Consider the following 19,849-nt stretch of genomic DNA (forward strand, 5'->3'; position numbering starts at 1 on the left):
AATGAGCGACGTCGCTCATTTTCCCCCTCCCTGAGCGATGTCGCTCATTTTATCGGCAAGTGTGTATGCCGCCAGCGACGACCGATGCGCGGCTCCGCGGGTCAACAACAATCGTCGCTGTCGGCAGTGCATGCATGCAGGATCTGGACTGTCGTTCAGGACATGCATGCACGGCTGGCGGAGGCGTGACGTCACTGAGCGATATGAGCGGTCATATCGCTCAGTGTGTACAGTCGGCCGCCGACTGGCCGGCCCGGGAGGAGAAACATTAGACGAGGTCGCTCATAGGCCCTCATTCCGAGTTGTTCACTCGCTAGCTGCTTTTAGCAGCCGTGCAAACGCTAAGCCGACGCCCTCTGGGAGTGTATCTTAGCTTAGCAGAAGCGCGAACGAAAGGATCGCAGCGCGGGTAATAAAAAAAGATTGTGTAGTTTCTGAGCAGTTCCAGACCTACTCCTACCTAGCGAACACTTCAGACAATTTAGTTCCTGTTTTGACGTCACGAACACGCCCTGCGTTCGGGCAGCCATACCTGTGTTTACCCCGGAACGCCTGCTTTTGTATCTTGACACGCCTGCGTTTTTACACACACTCCCAAAAACGGTCAGTTACCTCCCAGAAACGCCCACTTCCTGTCAATCACTCTGCGGCCAGCAGTGCGACTGAAAAGCTTCGCTAGACCTTGTGTAAAACTACTTCGGCTTTTGTGAAAGTACGTCGCGCATACGCATGTGCAGAAGTGCCGCTTTTCTGCCTAAACACTGCGCTGCGAACGAAAAGTACTAGTGAACAACTCGGAATGACCACCATAGAGCGACGTCGTCTAATGTGTACGGACCTTAAGGGGTATGAAGAATAGTATCAAACATCCTACCTCTCTCTGGATAGAGATAGATAGATAGATAGATAGATAGATAGATAGATAGATAGATAGATAGATAGATAGATAGATAGATAGATAGATAGTGCATTGTTAACATGTTGCATCGTTAGAATTCAGTGCCTGTAATCCCCCACTGTTATTTACTACTTATGTGTTAAAATGACGCCGTCCGTGCTTGTATTGTCAGAGGAGGCACCTAATAACAATGAGCCAACTGCATTGTGATTTTTCTTTTTCATTTTTCTCTCTGCTTTTTTTTTTTTGTGTTAGCATTAAATGAATACTAAAAATGGTTCTGGATGTATTATGTAAATAAAAAATGTTTTAAATGTGTTTCGCTTTTGTATATAAAGACTTTCATACTGGAAGCAGTTTCAGTGTCGTGCCTCAGGTGGGGGAGGTCAGTCACATGACTCCGGCGCTGGAAATAAAATTTCAGCAAAACAATATTGAGTTTTCCTCACAGAATTAGATGCATTCTGTGGTTTTGCAGTTGATGTGGAACATGCACATGATGAATAATAGAAGCAGAAAAAAAGATTTTACTCACCGGTAAATCTATTTCTCGTAGTCCGTAGTGGATGCTGGGGACTCCGTAAGGATCATGGGGAATAGCGGCTCCGCAGGAGACTGGGCACAGCTAAGAAAGAATTAGGAATACCTGGTGTGCACTGGCTCCTCCCACTATGACCCTCCTCCAGACTTCAGTAAGGATACTGTGCCCGGAAGAGCTGACACAATAAGGAAGGATTTTGAATCCCGGGTAAGACTCATACAAGCCACACCAATCACACCGTATAACTCGTGATAATAAACCCAGTTAACAGTATGAACACAACAGAGCCTCTCAAAAGATGGCTCAACAATAACCCTTGTAGTTAACAATAACTATATACAAGTATTGCAGACAGTCCGCACTTGGGACGGGCGCCCAGCATCCACTACGGACTACGAGAAATAGATTTACCGGTGAGTAAAATCTTATTTTCTCTGACGTCCTAGTGGATGCTGGGGACTCCGTAAGGACCATGGGGATTATACCAAAGCTCCCAAACGGGCGGGAGAGTGCGGATGACTCTGCAGCACCGAATGAGAGAACTCAAGGTCCTCCTCAGCCAGGGTATCAAATTTGTAGAATTTTGCAAACGTGTTTGCCCCTGACCAAGTAGCAGCTCGGCAAAGTTGTAAAGCCGAGACCCCTCGGGCAGCCGCCCAAGAAGAGCCCACTTTCCTCGTGGAATGGGCTTTTACAGATTTTGGCTGCGGCAGGCCAGCCACAGAATGCGCAAGCTGAATTGTGCTACAAATCCAGCGAGCAATAGTCTGCTTTGAAGCAGGAGCACCCATCTTGTTTGGTGCATACAGGATAAATAGCGAGTCAGTCTTCCCGACTCCAGCCGTCCTGGAAACATAAATTTTCAAGGCCCTGACTACGTCCAGTAACTTGGAGTCCTCCAAGTCCCTAGTAGCCGCAGGCACCACGATAGGTTGGTTCAAGTGAAAAGCTGATACCACCTTAGGAAGAAACTGGGGACGAGTCCTCAATTCTGCCCTATCCATATGGAAAATCAAATAGGGGCTTTTACATGACAAAGCCGCCAATTCTGACACACTCCTTGCCGAAGCCAAGGCCAAAAGCATGACCACTTTCCACGTGAGATATTTTAAATCCACGGTTTTGAGTGGCTCAAACCAATGTGACTTTAGGAAACCCAACACCACGTTGAGGTCCCACGGTGCCACTGGAGGCACAAAAGGAGGCTGAATATGCAGCACTCCCTTGACAAATGTCTGAACTTCAGGCAGTGAAGCCAGTTCTTTCTGGAAGAAAATCGACAGAGCCGAAATCTGGACCTTAATGGAACCCAGTTTTAGGCCCCTAGTCACCCCTGACTGTAGGAAGTGCAGAAATCGACCTAGCTGGAATTCCTCCGTTGGGGCCTTCCTGGCCTCACACCAAGCAACATATTTTCGCCATATGCGGTGATAATGTTGTACGGTTACATCTTTTCTAGCTTTAATAAGCGTAGGAATGACTTCCTCCGGAATACCCTTTTCTTTTAGGATCCGGTGTTCAACCGCCATGCCGTTAAACGCAGCCGCGGTAAGTCTTGGAACAGACAGGGCCCCTGCAGCAGCAGGTCCTGTCTGAGCGGCAGAGGCCATGGGTCCTCTAAGATTAATTCTTGAAGTTCCGGGTACCAAGACCTTCTTGGCCAATCTGGAACAATGAGAATAGTTCTTACTCCTCTTTTCTTTATTATCCTCAGTACCTTGGGTATGAGAGGAAGAGGAGGGAACACATAAACCGACCGGTACACCCACGGTGTCACTAGAGCGTCCACAGCTATCGCCTGAGGGTCTCTTGACCTGGCGCAATATTTTTCTAGCTTTTTGTTTAAGCGGGACGCCATCATGTCCACCTGTGGCTTTTCCCAACGGCTTACAATCAGCTGGAAGACTTCTGGATGAAGTCCCCACTCTCCCGGGTGGAGGTCGTGCCTGCTGAGGAAGTCTGCTTCCCAGTTGTCCACTCCCGGAATGAACACTGCTGACAGTGCTAACACGTGATTTTCCGCCCATCGGAGAATCCTTGTGGCTTCTGCCATCGCCGTCCTGCTTCTTGTGCCGCCCTGTCGATTTACATGGGCGACTGCCGTGATGTTCTCTGACTGGATCAGAACCGGCTGGTTTTGAAGCAGGGGCTTTGCTTGACTTAGGGCATTGTAAATGGCCCTCAGTTCCAGAACATTTATGTGTAGGGAAGTCTCCTGACTTGACCAAAGTCCTTGGAAGTTTCTTCCCCGTGTGACTGCACCCCAGCCCCGAAGGCTGGCATCCGTGGTCATCAGGACCCAGTCCTGTATGCCGAATCTGCGGCCCTCTCTGAGATGAGCACTCTGCAGCCACCACAGCAGAGAGACCCTGGTCCTTGGAGACAGGGTTATCAACCGATGCATTTGAAGATGCGATCCGGACCATTGGTCCAACAGGTCCCACTGAAAGGTTCTGGCATGGAACCTGCCGAATGGAATCGCTTCGTAGGAAGCTACCATCTTTCCCAGGACTCGCGTGCAATGATGCACCGACACCTGTTTTGGTTTCAGGAGGCCTCTCACTAGAGATGACAGCTCCTTGGCTTTCTCCTCTGGGAGAAACACTTTTTTCTGGACTGTGTCCAGAATCATCCCCAGGAACAGTAGACGTGTCGCCGGAACCAGCTGAGACTTTGGAATATTCAGAATCCAACCGTGCTGGTGTAGCACCTCCTGAGATAATGCTACGCCGACCAACAACTGCTCTCTGGACCTCGCCCTTATCAGGAGATCGTCCAAGTATGGGATAATTAAAACTCCCTTTTTCCGAAGGAGTATCATTTCTTAAATATGTGTTCAAGGATTTCAAATTTAAAATGGGTTTCACCGAACCGTCCGGTTTCGGTACCACAAACATTGTGGAATAGTAACCCCGTCCTTGTTGAAGTAGGGGCACCTTGACTATCACCTGCTGGGAATACAGCTTGTGAATTGCCTCTAACACAGCCTCCCTTTCTGAAGGAGTCGTTGGTAAGGCAGATTTGAGGAAAACGGCGGGGGGGGGGGGGATGTCTCGAATTCCAGCCTGTACCCCTGAGATACCACTTGAAGGATCCAGGGATCTACCTGTGAGCGAGCCCACTGATTGCTGAAGTTTTTGAGACGGCCTCCCACCGTACCTGGCTCCGCCTGCTGAGCCCCAGCGTCATGCGGCGGACTTAGCAGAAGAAGCGGGGGAGGACTTTTGTTCCTGGGAAATGGCTGTATGTTGCAGCTTTTTTCCCCTACCTCTGCCTCTGGGCAGAAAGGACGCGCCTCTACCCCGTCTGCTCTTTTAGGGGCGAAAGGACTGCACTTGATAATACGGTGCTCTCTTTGGTTGTGAGGGGACATGTGGCAAAAATGCTGACTTCCCAGCTGTTGCTGTGGACACTAAGTCTGAAAGACCATCCCCGAACAACTCCTCACCCTTATAAGACAAAACTTCCATGTGCCTTTTAGAATCTGCATCACCTGTCCACTGCCGGGTCCATAACCCTCTCCTGGCACAAATGGACAGTGCACTTATTTTTGATGCCAGCCAGCAAATATCCCTCTGTGCATCTCTTATGTAAATGACAGCGTCTTTAATATGCTCTACGTTTAGCAATATAGTGTCCCTGTCTAGGGTGTCAATGTTTTCTGACAGGGAGTCTGACCATGCAGCTGCAGCACTGCACATCCATGCTGAGGCAATAGTTGGTCTCAGTATAATACCAGTGTGTGTATATATAGCTTTCTGGAGAGCCTCCTGCTTTCTGTCAGCAGGTTCCTTTAGGGCGGCCGTATCCTGGGACGGCAGTGCCACCTTTATTGATAAGCGCGTAAGTGCTTTATCCACCCTAGGGGGTGTTTCCCAACGTCACCTCTGGCGGGAAAGGGTACGCCATTAGTAATTTTTTTGAAATTACCAATTTTTTATCGGGGGAAGCCCATGCTAGTTCACACACTTCATTCAATTCTTCAGAAGGGGGAAAAACTACTGGTAGTTTTTTCTCCCCAAACATAATATTTTTGTGGTACCTGGGGTCACCTCAGAAATGTGTAAAACATTTTTCATTGCCTCAATCATATAACGAGTGGCCCTATTGGACATTACATTAGTCTCTTTGTCGTCGACACTGGTATCAGTATCCATGTCGACATCTGTGTCTGCCATCTGAGGTAGCGGGCGTTTTAGAGCCCCTGATGACTTTTGAGACGTCTGGGCAGGCACGGGCTGAAAAGCCGGCTGCCCCGCATTTGGCATGTCGTCAAATTTTTTATGTAAGGAGTCGCCACTTTCGCGTAATTCCTTCCACAAGTCCATCCACTCCGGTGTCTGCCCCGCAGGGGGTGACAACACATTTATAGGCACCTGCTCCTCCTCCACATAAGTCTCCTCATCAAACATGTCGACACAGCCGTACCGACACACCGCACACACACAGGGAATGCTCTGACAGAAGACAGGACCCCACAAAGCCCTTTGGGGAGACAGAGAGAGAGTATGCCAGCACACACCAGAGCGCTATATAAATCAGGGATTAACTAAATTATATCCCCTTATAGCTGCTATATGTATATTGCGCCTAAATTTAGTGCCCCCCCTCTCTTTTTTACCCTTTTCTGTAGTGTAGACTGCAGGGGAGAGCCAGGGAGCTTCCTTCCAGCTGAGCTGTGAGGGAGAAATGGCGCCAGTGTGCTGAGGGAGATAGCTCCGCCCCTTTTTCGGCTGACTTTTCTCCCGCTTTTTTATGGATTCTGGCAGGGGTATTTATCACATATATAGCCTCTGGGGCTATATATTGTGATATATTTGCCAGCCAAGGTGTATTTATTGCTTCTCAGGGCGCCCCCCCCCAGCGCCCTGCACCCTCAGTGACCGGAGTGTGAAGTGTGTATGAGGAGCAATGGCGCACAGCTGCAGTGCTGTGCGCTACCTTGGTGAAGACTGATGTCTTCTGCCGCCGATTTTCCGGATTCTTCTTGCTTCTGGCTCTGTAAGGGGGCCGGCGGCGCGGCTCCGGGACCGAACACCAATGGCCGGTTCCATGCGGTCGATCCCTCTGGAGCTAATGGTGTCCAGTAGCCTAAGAAGCCCAAGCTACCACCAGTTAGGTAGGTTCGCTTCTTCTCCCCTTAGTCCCTCGCTGCAGTGAGTCTGTTGCCAGCAGATCTCACTGTAAAATAAAAAACCTAAAATATACTTTCTCTCTAGGAGCTCAGGAGAGCCCCTAGTGTGCATCCAGCTCAGCCGGGCACAGGATTCTAACTGAAGTCTGGAGGAGGGTCATAGTAGGAGGAGCCAGTGCACACCAGGTAGTCCTAAATCTTTCTTAGCTGTGCCCAGTCTCCTGCGGAGCCGCTATTCCCCATGGTCCTTACGGAGTCCCCAGCATCCACTAGGACGTCAGAGAAAACAAAATATTCTGTGAAAGTAATATCGGTGATAGAAAACATTGAACATGTATGAACACGTGAGAGCTATGTATTTTCTTTGGTAGCTAATATAGTCTTAAAAGCTACAAAAATATAGAGATTGTTTAAATAGATACCAAACTAAACTAGATCCTAAACACAATTTAGTCAGTTTAATATTACCAACCAGCCACCTGCTCTATCACTTAACAGATGGTAACATGAAAGCTAATTGCAAGGCCAGGCTTGCAAACTGCGGGATAGATTTTTTGTTCATTATAATGGCTGGTTTTTGTATTTTGTGAGGGTTTTTTTTTGTCCTTTTATTAGAACAGTTATGTTTGCAATTTCCACTGATTTGGCCGTCTTTCACACTAAAATAACATTTTCCATATGTTACGAAACGCGTTGATCAGTTATCTGGTATCCTGAGAAGGACTTCGGCTTAATGCAGGTTGTATGAATCGTCGCATTTTGGATGTGATACATTCTGCCACTTTCCGTATAGTATGTATGTAGAATTGTGATTACAATCGCAATGGACAGCTCTTCCAAAAACAGTTGTCCTTTGTGATTACAGGACTTCCGAGTTTATGACCCGTATGTCCTTCTGCACATGTGCGGCTGTCAGCCAGCACATGCGCGAGCCCTCTCATTATACAATGTAGAAAGTACAGGACAGGCTTCTATTAGGCAACGTCATCTATAGATAGTTTCGCCTAATGGGTCCAAGCCATAGGCATATCTATAATGGATGAAAAGTGTGCGGTTCACATGGGCCCCTGGGTCCAGGGCGTCCCACGCCACACACCCTGCACCTATATATTATACTTACCCCTCCGGAGTCCTGCGGTGGCGGCCCTGCACTGCAGACAGGGTAGTCAGGCTGCAGGCGGGTAGTCAGGCTGAGGGCGGGTAGTCAGGCTGAGGGCGGGTAGTCAGGCTGAGGGCGGGTAGTCAGGCTGCAGGCGGGTAGTCAGGCTGCAGACAGGGTAATCAGGCTGCAGGCAGGTAGTCAGGCTGAGGGCGGGTAGTCAGGCTGAGGGCGGGTAGTCAGGCTGCAGGCAGGTAGTCAGGCTGAGGGCGGGTAGTCAGGCTGAGGGCGGGTAGTCAGGCTGCAGGCGGGTAGTCAGGTTGCAGACAGGGTAATCAGGCTGCAGACAGGGTAGTCAGGCTGCAGGCGGGTAGTCAGGCTGAGGGCGGGTAGTCAGGCTGAGGGCGGGTAGTCAGGCTGAGGGCGGGTAGTCAGGCTGCAGACAGGGTAATCAGGCTGCAGGCGGGTAGTCAGGCTGAGGGCGGGTAGTCAGGCTGAGGGCGGGTAGTCAGGCTGAGGGCGGGTAGTCAGGCTGCAGGCAGGTAGTCAGGCTGCAGGCGGGTAATCAGGCTGAGGGCGGGTAGTCAGGCTGCAGGCGGGTAGTCAGGCTGAGGGCGGGTAGTCAGGCTGAGGGCGGGTAGTCAGGCTGCAGGCGGGTAGTCAGGCTGAGGGCGGGTAGTCAAGCTGCAGGCGGGTAGTCAGGCTGAGGGCGGGTAGTCAGGCTGCAGGCGGGTAGTCAGGCTGAGGGCTGGTAGTCAGGCTGAGGGCGGGTAGTCAGGCTGCAGGCGGGTAGTCAGGCTGAGGGCGGGTAGTCAGGCTGAGGGCGGGTAGTCAGGCTGAGGGCGGGTAGTCAGGCTGCAGGCGGGTAGTCAGGCTGAGGGCTGGTAGTCAGGCTGAGGGCTGGTAGTCAGGCTGAGGGCGGGTAGTCAGGCTGAGGGCGGGTAGTCAGGCTGCGGGCGGGTAGTCAGGCTGCAGCCGGGTAGTCAGGCTGTAGGCGGGTAGTCAGGCTGCGGGCAGGTAGTCAGGCTGCGGGCGGGCAGTCAGGCTGCGGGCAGGTAGTAAGGCTGCGGGCGGGTAGTCCGGTTGCAGGGTTGGCGTTAGGCTATGGGAGGCATGCTGACTAGAATTAAGCTGCAGGGAAAGGGGAGGGGGGGATCAGGATGCCACAGACACCTCTGTCGCTGATACCACCGATAATCCGGCAAAATTGATAATCCAGCACAGTGCCAGAACTGAGGGTGCGGATTATCGGTGGTGTATCTGTATATGAATTTCTTTCTTTTTTTTTCTTAGATTTTTTTCAGTAGTGGATATTTTCTCCGTATGTATTTATATTGCAGTTTATATTTACAGTCATTTCTGTCAAGTAAATGTGATGTACATCTAAAAGCGGTCTGCTTGAGTGATGTCTTACATTGTAGATTACCACAGGATGATAGCGCAGATCTTCATTTTTTATTAAATGGAAGTGTCTGCAGAATTAACTATCAGATATTGCAGCTTATTCTTCACATATTGGCTGTGACTGTACTCATAGCTCCATAGTCTTCATTTGTTATCACTAGTGCCTGATACATATTTCATACACAGATAGACCACACCGCTCGCTATCCAGGACCCAGCCACTTAGGCCCTACACCAGTGATGGCTAACCTTGACACTTCAGCTGTTGTTGAACTACACATCCCAGCATGCCCTGCATCAGTTTTATCATGGCCAAATAACAAAACTGATGCAGGGCATGCTGGGATGTGTAGTTCAACAACAGCTGGAGTGTCAAGGTTAGCCATCACTGCCCTACACCAAACTGCATCTGCGCTTGTGAATGGTACTGGTACTGCGGCATGTCTTGGGTGCTGCCTGCTGTATTTACTCACACTAACACAAGGCGATCAATGTAATGTGTACCACTGACTGCACTGCAAGCGTACGTGGCGGTTATCACCGCATGTCAAGCGCGGTCACTGGCGTCTTCCCCATGACAGTGGATGACCAGCCCCTGAATGCTTGAAAGAACCTTTTTATCCCCCAATGTCATGCCTCTCTATGGGGCTAATTCAGACCTGATCGCTAGGAGACGATTTTTGCGCTGCTGCAATCAGATAGTCGCCGCCTACAGGGGGAGTGTGTTTTCGCTTTGCAAGTGTGCGAACACGTGTGGCAGAGCTGTACAAACTGATCTTGTGCAGTCTCTGCGCGGCCCAGGACTTACTCAGCCGCTGCGATCACATCAGCCTGTCCGGGACCGGAATTGACATCAGGAACCCTCCCTGCAAACGCTTGGACACGCCTGTGTTTTTCCAACCACTCCCAGAAAATGTCAGTTGCCACCCACAGATGCTTCTTCCTGTCAATCTCCTTGTGATCGCCCGAGCGAATGGATCCTTCACACAAACCCATCGCTGAGCGGAGATCCGCTTTGTACACGCGTGACGCGCCTGCGCATTGAGGGGCATATGCATGCGCAGTTTGGACCTGATCGCCCGCTGTGCGAAAACGCAGCCTAGCCATCAGGTCTGAATTACCCCCTATATCCATAAATCCAGGGCCATCTTAACGTATAGGCACACTGGGCAAATGTCCAGGGCCTCACAACTCTAGGGGCCTTTGAGTAAGGCCGGGTGGTGGTCCCACAATCAGAGGGGTGAGGCGGCATTCTCTACCAGCGTCTCCTCCTGCATCCAGACACTGAGTATCTGGAGCTATCCACAAATCAGAGTTCTGACAGACATTCACTGTATGGAAGCATGTGGAGAGACAGCGCAGGACAGCAGGAGGGACATGTTATGATTTTTTTTAGTTGGTTCCTGTGAATGGGTGGTTAGGGGCTCCAGTGTATTGCTTGCCCCAGGCTCTGCAATGCTGTTAAGACGCCCTGCACTAATCAGGCAGATAAGCATGTGGACTACTCTGAATTGTTGATGGGGTAAATACTGACCTGCTTTGGCCTGTCTACAAATCATGTAACCACCGGACCAGTATCCTATGTGCTTATGATAAATGTCTCGTGTGTCTAAGGAAACGTTGCTAATTTATAGTCATTTGCTTTGTGTGAGCTGTAAGTAGAACAAATTGTTTGATTTAAAACCAAATATTAATATACCTTTATAACCTTGCTCATTATCTCGGAGGTCGATTTTAGTGATTGGTTTGAAATCGTTATCCCATAGACGAATACATCCATCTCTTCCACCAGTAGAAAAACCTTCTTCGCAGGCGTACATGCTAAATATACCAGCCTTGGAAGAAAAGAAAGGGAAGGAAGAATAGCTATAACCAATGCTGCTTACTTAGACTGTAGCGGAGTACAGCAAATTAAGCTATATAGTAAGAACCAATCAGGTGTCAGTACTGGAAAATTCCACTTGTGAAATTTGGAAAAAAAATTCTTGCCACAAAATAAGTTAATATGTGACTTAAGAATTGATATTAAGACACACAGGTGGATGAGGTGGGGTCAGACAAGCAGACAGGAGGGAAAAGGGCCCTGCTCATCAAGAGTATACATTTTAATAGGTCTCTGGGATACTTCGTTAAAAAGCAGTAGCTAGCCACATTGGCAAAGCCCCTTAAACTACAAATATAGGGGGTTATTCAGGGTTGTTAGCAAACTGGACAAAACCGTGTTGCACTGCAGGGGGGGCAGATGTTACCTGTGCAGAGAGAGTTAGATTTGGGTGGGTTACATTTGTTTCTGTGCAGGGTAAATACTGGCTGCTTTATTTCTACACTGCAATTGAGATTTTAGTTTGAACACACCCCACCCAAATCTAAAGGGCCCCATACACTAGGACGATAATACCCGATTTCATCCGATTTCGGCCATTCGGCCAGATATATCGGATGAAATCGGGCATTTTGCAGGCGTTTCCGATCCGATCCAATGCACATTCCCATGAGCATCGGATCGGATCCTCCAGATTGTATGTGCTGCACATTCAATCTGGTCTGACCCCGCAGGTATAGCTGGGATTGCCCATAATTGCCCAAGATACATCGTATGCAAAAGGAGGCATACGATGTATCGTGGGCGATCCTGCTCCCCGGGAGGCTGCCGGGGGTGATCGCCCGTGACATGTCCGTCTGACATGTCATGGTAGTGTATGGGGCCCTTAACTCTCACTGTACGTTACAGTATATCTGCCCCACCTGCAGTGCTACATGGTTTTGCCCAGGGTTGCCTACTTACTGGCTGCCCCCTCCGGGAGAGGACGACGTCACATAGGGGCGTGGCGGGGGCGTGCCTATGTAGCCGGGGCCCCTTGGATCGGCCAATTGTGCTCTGTAAGTGGGCGACCGAGGATGGGGGGGGGAGTGCAGGGGATCTGCGGCGCTGTGGGAGACTTGCCCACCTTTCTGGGGTGCTGGGAGGGGCACTCGATCTTCGGGAGCCTCCTGGCCATTCCGGGAGGGTAGGCAAGTATGGTTTTGCCCAGTTGCTAACAAACCTGAATAAGGCCCATAATTCAGCATCTAATCTTGCAATAAAAGACATCGTTGACATGATCATGTTTTCATATTTTTTAACAAATGTTTTTTAAGAAAAATAAACAGACCTCAAAAAGAATACAAATACACAGACAGTCAAGGTGGTAACAGTGTAAAGTAGGACGGGAATTGGTAAGTTAGCTATGAAAGGAAATTGACCTATACAACACGTTGAAACATCTACAGCAAAATCACAGTATGCGATCACATTGGGCGGGATGTACTAATGTACATCGCCGCCCATCGCCGCCCTGCGCCACGATGCTGATCGCATATGTACTAACATATGCGATCAGCATTGCGGAGGACAGCTCTTCCGATAAGAGCTGTCCTCCGCGATGCGCAGCGGCTGCCTGACTTCCGGGATTCGGCCCCAGGAGTCAGTCTGCGCATGCGCGGGGTGACGGGGGCGGCCGCAGGGCATGCTGGGAGGGATCCGATCGGATCCCTCACACAGCGCCGCGGAGAGAAGCCCATAGGCTTCTATGGACGTACGCCAGCTAAAGCTGGCGTACCCCGCCGCGGCGCTGTCCTGCCGGCCGGGGGTTAGTACATCAGGAAAATGTGGTAAACAGGGAGTTTACCGCATTTTCCGCTTAGTACATCCGGCCATTATCAGGCTTGCTGGTAGATGAAGTTGCAAGATGCAATTCAATTCGACATGTGTTGGACGAAAATTGCGTAACGCGGGTTAAAAACCCACGGCTGTGAGATGTTGCTATTCAATTAGAAAACTGCATTAACACGGGTTTCAAAGGGAGTTAATGTGCATTTTAGCTCGCACCTCCGAAGTTATTGAAAAGAAGGGGAAAATCCCTCTATTTAGGCAAAAATTTCAGAACACCGTGCAGAGCACTTGGCATACACCGCCCAATAAATAATTTATTAGAGGTTTTTTAAATAGTAAAACAAAGACTTGTCTTTTCTCATGTAATTTTCCTAAAAAGCACAATAATGGGAGTAATGACGTGGGACACGTTTGTTGGGGTATTGTATAATTGGGAAAGGGTTTTTCTCTAACGTCCTAAGTGGATGCTGGGGACTCCGTAAGGACCATGGGGAATAGCGGCTCCGCAGGAGACTGGGCACATCTAAAGAAAGCTTTAGGACTAACTGGTGTGCACTGGCTCCTCCCCCTATGACCCTCCTCCAAGCCTCAGTTAGATTTCTGTGCCCGACGAGAAGGGTGCACACTAGGGGCTCTCCTGAGCTTCTTAGTGAAAGTTTTAGTTTAGGTTTGTTATTTTCAGTGAGACCTGCTGGCAACAGGCTCACTGCATCGAGGGACTAAGGGGAGAAGAAGCGAACTCACCTGCGTGCAGAGTGGATTGGGCTTCTTGGCTACTGGACATTAGCTCCAGAGGGACGATCACAGGCCCAGCCTGGATGGGTCCCGGAGCCGCGCCGCCGGCCCCCTTACAGAGCCAGAAGAGCGAAGAGGTCCGGAAAAATCGGCGGCAGAAGACGTTCCTGTCTTCAATAAGGTAGCGCACAGCACTGCAGCTGTGCGCCATTGCTCTCAGCACACTTCATACTCCGGTCACTGAGGGTGCAGGGCGCTGGGGGGGGCGCCCTGAGACGCAATAAAACATGATAAAAATACCTTACATGGCAAAAAATACATCACATATAGCTCCTGGGCTATATGGATGCATTTAACCCCTGCCAGAATATACAGAAAAACGGGAGATAAGGCCGCCGAAAAGGGGGCGGAGCCTATCTCCTCAGCACACTGGCGCCATTTTCCCTCACAGCTCAGTTAGAGGGAAGCTCCCTGGCTCTTCCCTGCAGTCACTACACTACAGAAAGGGTTAAAAAAAGAGAGGGGGGCACTAATTAGGCGCAGTATTAAAACATACAGCAGCTATAAGGGGAAAAACACTTATATAAGGTTATCCCTGTATATATATATATAGCGCTCTGGTGTGTGCTGGCATACTCTCCCTCTGTCTCCCCAAAGGGCTAGTGGGGTCCTGTCCTCTATCAGAGCATTCCCTGTGTGTGTGCTGTGTGTCGGTACGTTTGTGTCGACATGTATGAGGAGAAAAATGATGTGGAGACGGAGCAGAGTGTCTGTAACAGTGATGTCACCACCTAGGGGGTCGACACCTGAGTGGATGTACTGTTGAAAATTACGTGACAGTGTCAGCTCTGTATAAAAAAACAGTGGTTGACATGAGACAGCCGGCTACTCAGCTTGTGCCTGTCCAGACGTCTCATAGGCCGTCAGGGGCTCTAAAGCGCCCGTTACCTCAGATGGCAGATACAGACGCCGACACGGATACTGACTCCTGTGTCGACGGTGAAGAGACAACCGTGATTTCCAGTAGGGCCACACGTTACATGATTGAGACAATGGAAAATGTTTTATACATTTCTGATAATACGAGTACCACCAAAAAGGGGTATTATGTTTGGTGAGGGAAAAACTACCTGTAGTTTTCCTGAATCTGAGAAAAAAAAATGAGGTGTGTGATGATGCGTGGGTTTCCCCCCGATAACAATTGATAATTTCTTAAAAAGTATTGGTGTATACCCTTTCCCGCCAGAGGTTAGGGTGCGTTGGGAAACACCCCCTAGGGGGGATAAGGCGCTCACACGCTTGTAAGAACAAGGGCTCTACCCTCTCATGAGATGGCCGCCCTTAAGGATCCTGCTGATAGAAAACAGGAGGGTATCCAAAAATGTATTCACACACATACTGGTGTTATACTGCGACCAGCAATCGCCTCAGCCTGGAGGTGCAGTGCTGGGTTGGCATGGTCGGATTCCCTGACTGGAAATATTGATATCCTAGATAAGGATAGTATATTATTGCCTATAGAGCATTTAAAAGATGCATTTCTATATATGCATGATGCACAGCGGAATATTTGCCGACTGGCATCAAGTATAAGTGCGTTGTCCAATTCTACCAGTAAAATGGTCAGGTGATGCGGATTCCAAACGGCATTTGGAAGTATTGCCTTTGAAAAGGGACATTTCGGGTCGGTCTTTTAGACCTGGTGGCCACGGCAACAACTGGGAAATCCACGTTTGTACCCCAGGTCGCCTCTCAAAATAAGACGCCGTATTATCAGGCGCAGTCCTTTGTTGGCAAGCGGACAAAAGGTTCCTCTTTTCTGCTCGTGACAGAGGGAGAGGAAAAAGGCTGAAGAGATTAGCCAGTTCCCAGGAACAGAAACCCTTTCCCGCCTCTGCCAAGCCCTCAGTATGACGCTAGGGCCTTACAAGCTCAGGCACGGTGGGGGCCCGTTCTCAATGAATTTCAGTGCGCAGTGGACTCACTCGCAAGTAGACCCCTGGATCCTTCAGGTAATATCTCAAGGGTACATATTGGAATTCGAGACGTCTCCCCCTCGCCGGTTCCAAAAGTCGGCTTTACCGACGTCTCCCTCTGACAGGGAGGCAGTTTTGGAAGCCATTCACAAGCTGTATTCTCAGCAGGTGATAATCAAGGTACCCCTCCTGCAACAGGGAACGGGGTATTATTCCACACTATTGTGGTACCGAAGCCAGACGGCTCGGTGAGACCGATTCTAAATCTAAAATCTAAAATCTTTGAACACTTACATACAGAGGTTCAAATTCAAGATTGAGTCACTCAGAGCAGTGATTGCGAACCTGGAAGAAGTGGACTACATGATGTCTCGGGACATCAAGGATGCTTACCTTCATGTCAAAATTTACCCTTCTCACCAAGGGTACCTCAGGTTATGGTACAGAACTGTCACTATCAGTTCAGACGCTGCCGTAGGGATGGTCCACGGCACCCCGGGTCTTTACCAAGGTAATGGCCGAAATGATATCCCTTCGAAGGAAGGAAATTTTAGTTATCCCTTACTTGGACGATTCCCTGATAAGGGTAAGATCCAGGGAACAGTTGGAAGTCGGTGTAGCACTATCTCAGGTAGTGTTGCGGCAGCACGATCGGATTCTCAATATTCCAAAATCGCAGCTGGTTCCGACGACGTGTCTTCTGTTTCCCAGGGATGTTCCTGGACACAGTCCAGAAAAAAGGTGTTTCTCCCGGAAGAGAAAGCCAGGGAGTTATCCGAGCTAGTCAGGAACCTCCTAAAACCGAACCAAGTCTCAGTGCATCAATGCACAAGGGTTCTGGGTAAAAATGGTGGCTTCCTACGAAGCAATCCCATTCGTTAGATTCCACGCAAGAACTTTCCGGGTCGCATTTTCAGATGCATCAGCGGATAACCCTGTCACCAAGGACAAGGGTATCCATCCTGTGGTGGTTGCAGAGTGCTCATCTTCTAGAGGGCCGCAGATTCTGCATTCAGGACTGGGTCCTGGTGACCACGGATGCCAGCCTGCGAGGCTGGGGAGCAGTCACACAGGGAAGGAATATCCAGGGCTTAGGGTCAAGCCTGGATACATCACTTCACATAAATATCCTGAAGCTAAGGGCCATTTACAATGCTCTAAGCTTAGCAAGACCTCTGCTTCAAGGTCAGCCGGTGTTGATCCAGTCGGACAACATCATGGCAGTCACCCACGTAAACAGACAGGGTGGCACAAGAAGCAGGAGGGCAATGGCAGAAGCTGCAGGGATTCTTCGCTGGGCGGAAAATCATGTGATAGCACTGTCAACAGTATTCATTCCGGGAGTGGACAACTGGGAAGCAGACTTCCTCAGCACGACCTCCACCCGGGAGAGTGGGGACTTCACCCAGAAGTCGTCCACATGATTAAAAAACTCGACAGGTATTGCGCCAGGTCAAGAGACCCTCAGGCAATAGTTGTAGACGCTCTGGTAACACCGTGGGTGTACCAGTCAGTGTATGTGTTCCCTCCTCTGCCTCTCATACCCAAGGTACTGAGATTGATAAGATGGAGAGGAGAAAGCACTATATTCGTGGCTCCGGATTGGCCAAGAAGAACTTGGTAACCGGAACTTCAAGAGATGCTCACGGAGGATCCGTGGCCTCTACCTCTAAGAAGGGACCTGCTCCAGCAAGGACCCTGTCTGTTCCAAGACTTACCACGGCTGCGTTTGACGGCATGCCGGTTGAACACCGGATCCTGAAGGAAAAAAGGCATTCCGGATGAAGTCATCCATATCCTGATCTAAAGCCAGGAAGGATGTAACCGCAAAAACATTATCACCGCAATTGGCGAAAATATGTTGCGTAGTGCGAGGCCAGTAAGGCCCGACGGAGGAAATTCAACTGGGTCGATTCCTACATTTCCTGCAAACAGGAGTGTCTATGGGCCTGAAATTGGGGTCCATTAAGGTTCAGATTTCGGCCCTGTCAATTTTCTTCCAAAAAAGAACTAGCTTCAGTCCCTGAAGTTTAGACGTTTGTAAAAGGGGTACTGCATATACAGCCTCCTTTTGTGCCTCCAGTGGCAATTTGGGATCTCAATGTAGTTTGGGTTCCAAAAGTCACATTGGTTTGAACCACTTAAATCTGTGGAGTTAAAATATCTCACATGGAAAGTGGTCATGCTGTTGGCCCTGGCCTGGGCCAGGCGCGTGTCAGAATTGGCGGCTTTATCCTGTAAAAGCCCTTATCTGATTTTCCATTCGGACAGGGCGGAATTGAGGACTCATCCTCAGTTTCTCCCTAAGGTGGTTCCAGCGTTTTCACCTGAACCAACCTATTGTGGTGCCTGCGGCTACTAGGGACTTGGAGGAATCCAAGTTGCTGGATGTTGTCAGGGCCCTGAAAATATTCCAGGACGGCTGGAGTCAGGAAATCTGACTCGCTGTTTATCCTGTATGCACCCAACAAGCTGGGTGCTCCTGCTTCTAAGCAGACTATTGCTCGTTGGATTTGTAGTACAATTCAGCTTGCACATTCTGTGGCAGGCCTGCCACAGCTAAAATCTGTAAAAGCCCGTTCCACAAGGAAAGTGGGCTCATCTTGGGCGGCTGCCCGAGGGGTCTCGGCTTTACAACTTTGCCGAGCAGCTACTTGGTCAGGGGCAAACACGTTTGCTAAATTCTACAAATTTGATACCCTGGCTGAGGAGGACCTGGAGTTCTCTCATTCGGTGCTGCAGAGTCATCCGCACTCTCCCGCCCGTTTGGGAGCTTTGGTATAATCCCCATGGTCCTTACGGAGTCCCCAGCATCCACTTAGGACGTTAGAGAAAATAAGAATTTACTTACCGATAATTCTATTTCTCATAGTCCGTAGTGGATGCTGGGCGCCCATCCCAAGTGCGGATTGTCTGCAATACTTGTACATAGTTATTGTTACAAAAATCGGGTTATTATTGTTGGGAGCCATCTTTTCAGAGGCTCCTCTGTTATCATACTGTTAACTGGGTTCAGATCACAAGTTATACGGTGTGATTGGTGTGGCTGGTATGAGTCTTACCCGGGATTCAAAATCCTTCCTTATTGTGTACGCTCGTCCGGGCACAGTATCCTAACTGAGGCTTGGAGGAGGGTCATAGGGGGAGGAGCCAGTGCACACCAGTTAGTCCTAAAGCTTTCTTTAGATGTGCCCAGTCTCCTGCGGAGCCGCTATTCCCCATGGTCCTTACGGAGTCCCCAGCATCCACTACGGACTATGAGAAATAGAATTATCGGTAAGTAAATTCTTATTTTTTAACATGCAGATGTGAGCTACAAGTGTTTTTTTCCAACTTTTTACAGATCTGTCTATGAACACTTAAAACTTACTATAGAAATATACTGTTTATTTTTCTGCGTTCCATTGGTGGGGACTGCATAGTGGCGATCAGGGTGATAACGAGGTGTTGGCGCACATCTACCCTCTGTAATGTGTAAAAGGGGACTCTGCCTGCCGTAATGTGTAAATGGGGACTCTACCTGCCGTAATGTGTAAATGGGGACTCTACCTGCTGTACTGTGTAAATGGGGACTCTACCTGCTGCAATGTGTAAAAGGGGGCTCTACCTGCCGTAATGTGTAAAAGTGGACTCTACCTGCCATAATGTGTAATTGGGAACTCTGCCTGCTGTACTGTGTAAATGGGAACTCTACCTGCCGTAATGTGTGATAGGGGCTCTGCCTGCTGTACTGTGTAAAAGGGGACTCTACGTGCCGTAATATGTAAATGAGGACTCTACCTGCCGTACTGTGTAAAAGGGGACTCTACGTGCTGTACTGTGTAAAAGGGGACTCTACCTGCCGTAATGTGTAAAAGGAGCTCTACGTGGTGTAGTGTGTGTAAGTGGCGCTACTCTGTGGCGTAATCTGAATAATGGAAAATACTGTGCAGCGTAATATGAATTGGTATTATTATGTGGCCACACCCCTTCCCTGTGAAGCCAGCCCTTATATTTTTGGGGAGCGCCTTCGGCGCACACTGGCCCTATTTTGTATGTGTGTGGGGGGCGCCGCTGCTCTACGGCACTGCTGTCTAGTAACAGATTTTCAACTTTGATGTACAAGTTGAATTAATTTATTTATTTATTTCTTATTTATAATCATTTAGAGTATGAAGATATATACTTACACTGTGAGCTCCTTGAATGGTACGGACTAGGGTTAGGCCTTTCCACACATAGATGTCTCCGTTTAATGCCCCTGAGTAAGTGATGTCATCTCTGGTACACGCCAAGCACAGGATCGTCTGCAAATCTCCGGTTTTCCCAAATATTCCTCTCTTTGCTGTGAGGGCATTACCACACAAAGTCCAGAACTACAGAAACACAACAGGTCCTACTCACTACATGTATAATATAACATTTCTTATT

General features: G+C 49.3%; 1 protein-coding gene across 1 annotated transcript in view; it reads right to left on the reverse strand.

The window, feature by feature from the left end:
* The window catches only part of EML6 (EMAP like 6), a 363,450-nt gene that overhangs the window by 230,280 nt on the left and 113,321 nt on the right, over nucleotides 1-19,849 (reverse strand). Inside the window, exons 5-6 of the mRNA XM_063918642.1 lie at nucleotides 19,609-19,794; nucleotides 10,776-10,911 (exon numbers count right to left, since the gene is read on the reverse strand). Coding sequence (XP_063774712.1) covers nucleotides 10,776-10,911; nucleotides 19,609-19,794 — 322 coding nt within the window. The remainder of the gene's footprint in view (nucleotides 1-10,775; nucleotides 10,912-19,608; nucleotides 19,795-19,849) is intronic.

The sequence above is a fragment of the Pseudophryne corroboree genome, chromosome 4, assembly GCF_028390025.1.
Source record: "Pseudophryne corroboree isolate aPseCor3 chromosome 4, aPseCor3.hap2, whole genome shotgun sequence".
NCBI classification, from domain to species: domain Eukaryota; kingdom Metazoa; phylum Chordata; class Amphibia; order Anura; family Myobatrachidae; genus Pseudophryne; species Pseudophryne corroboree.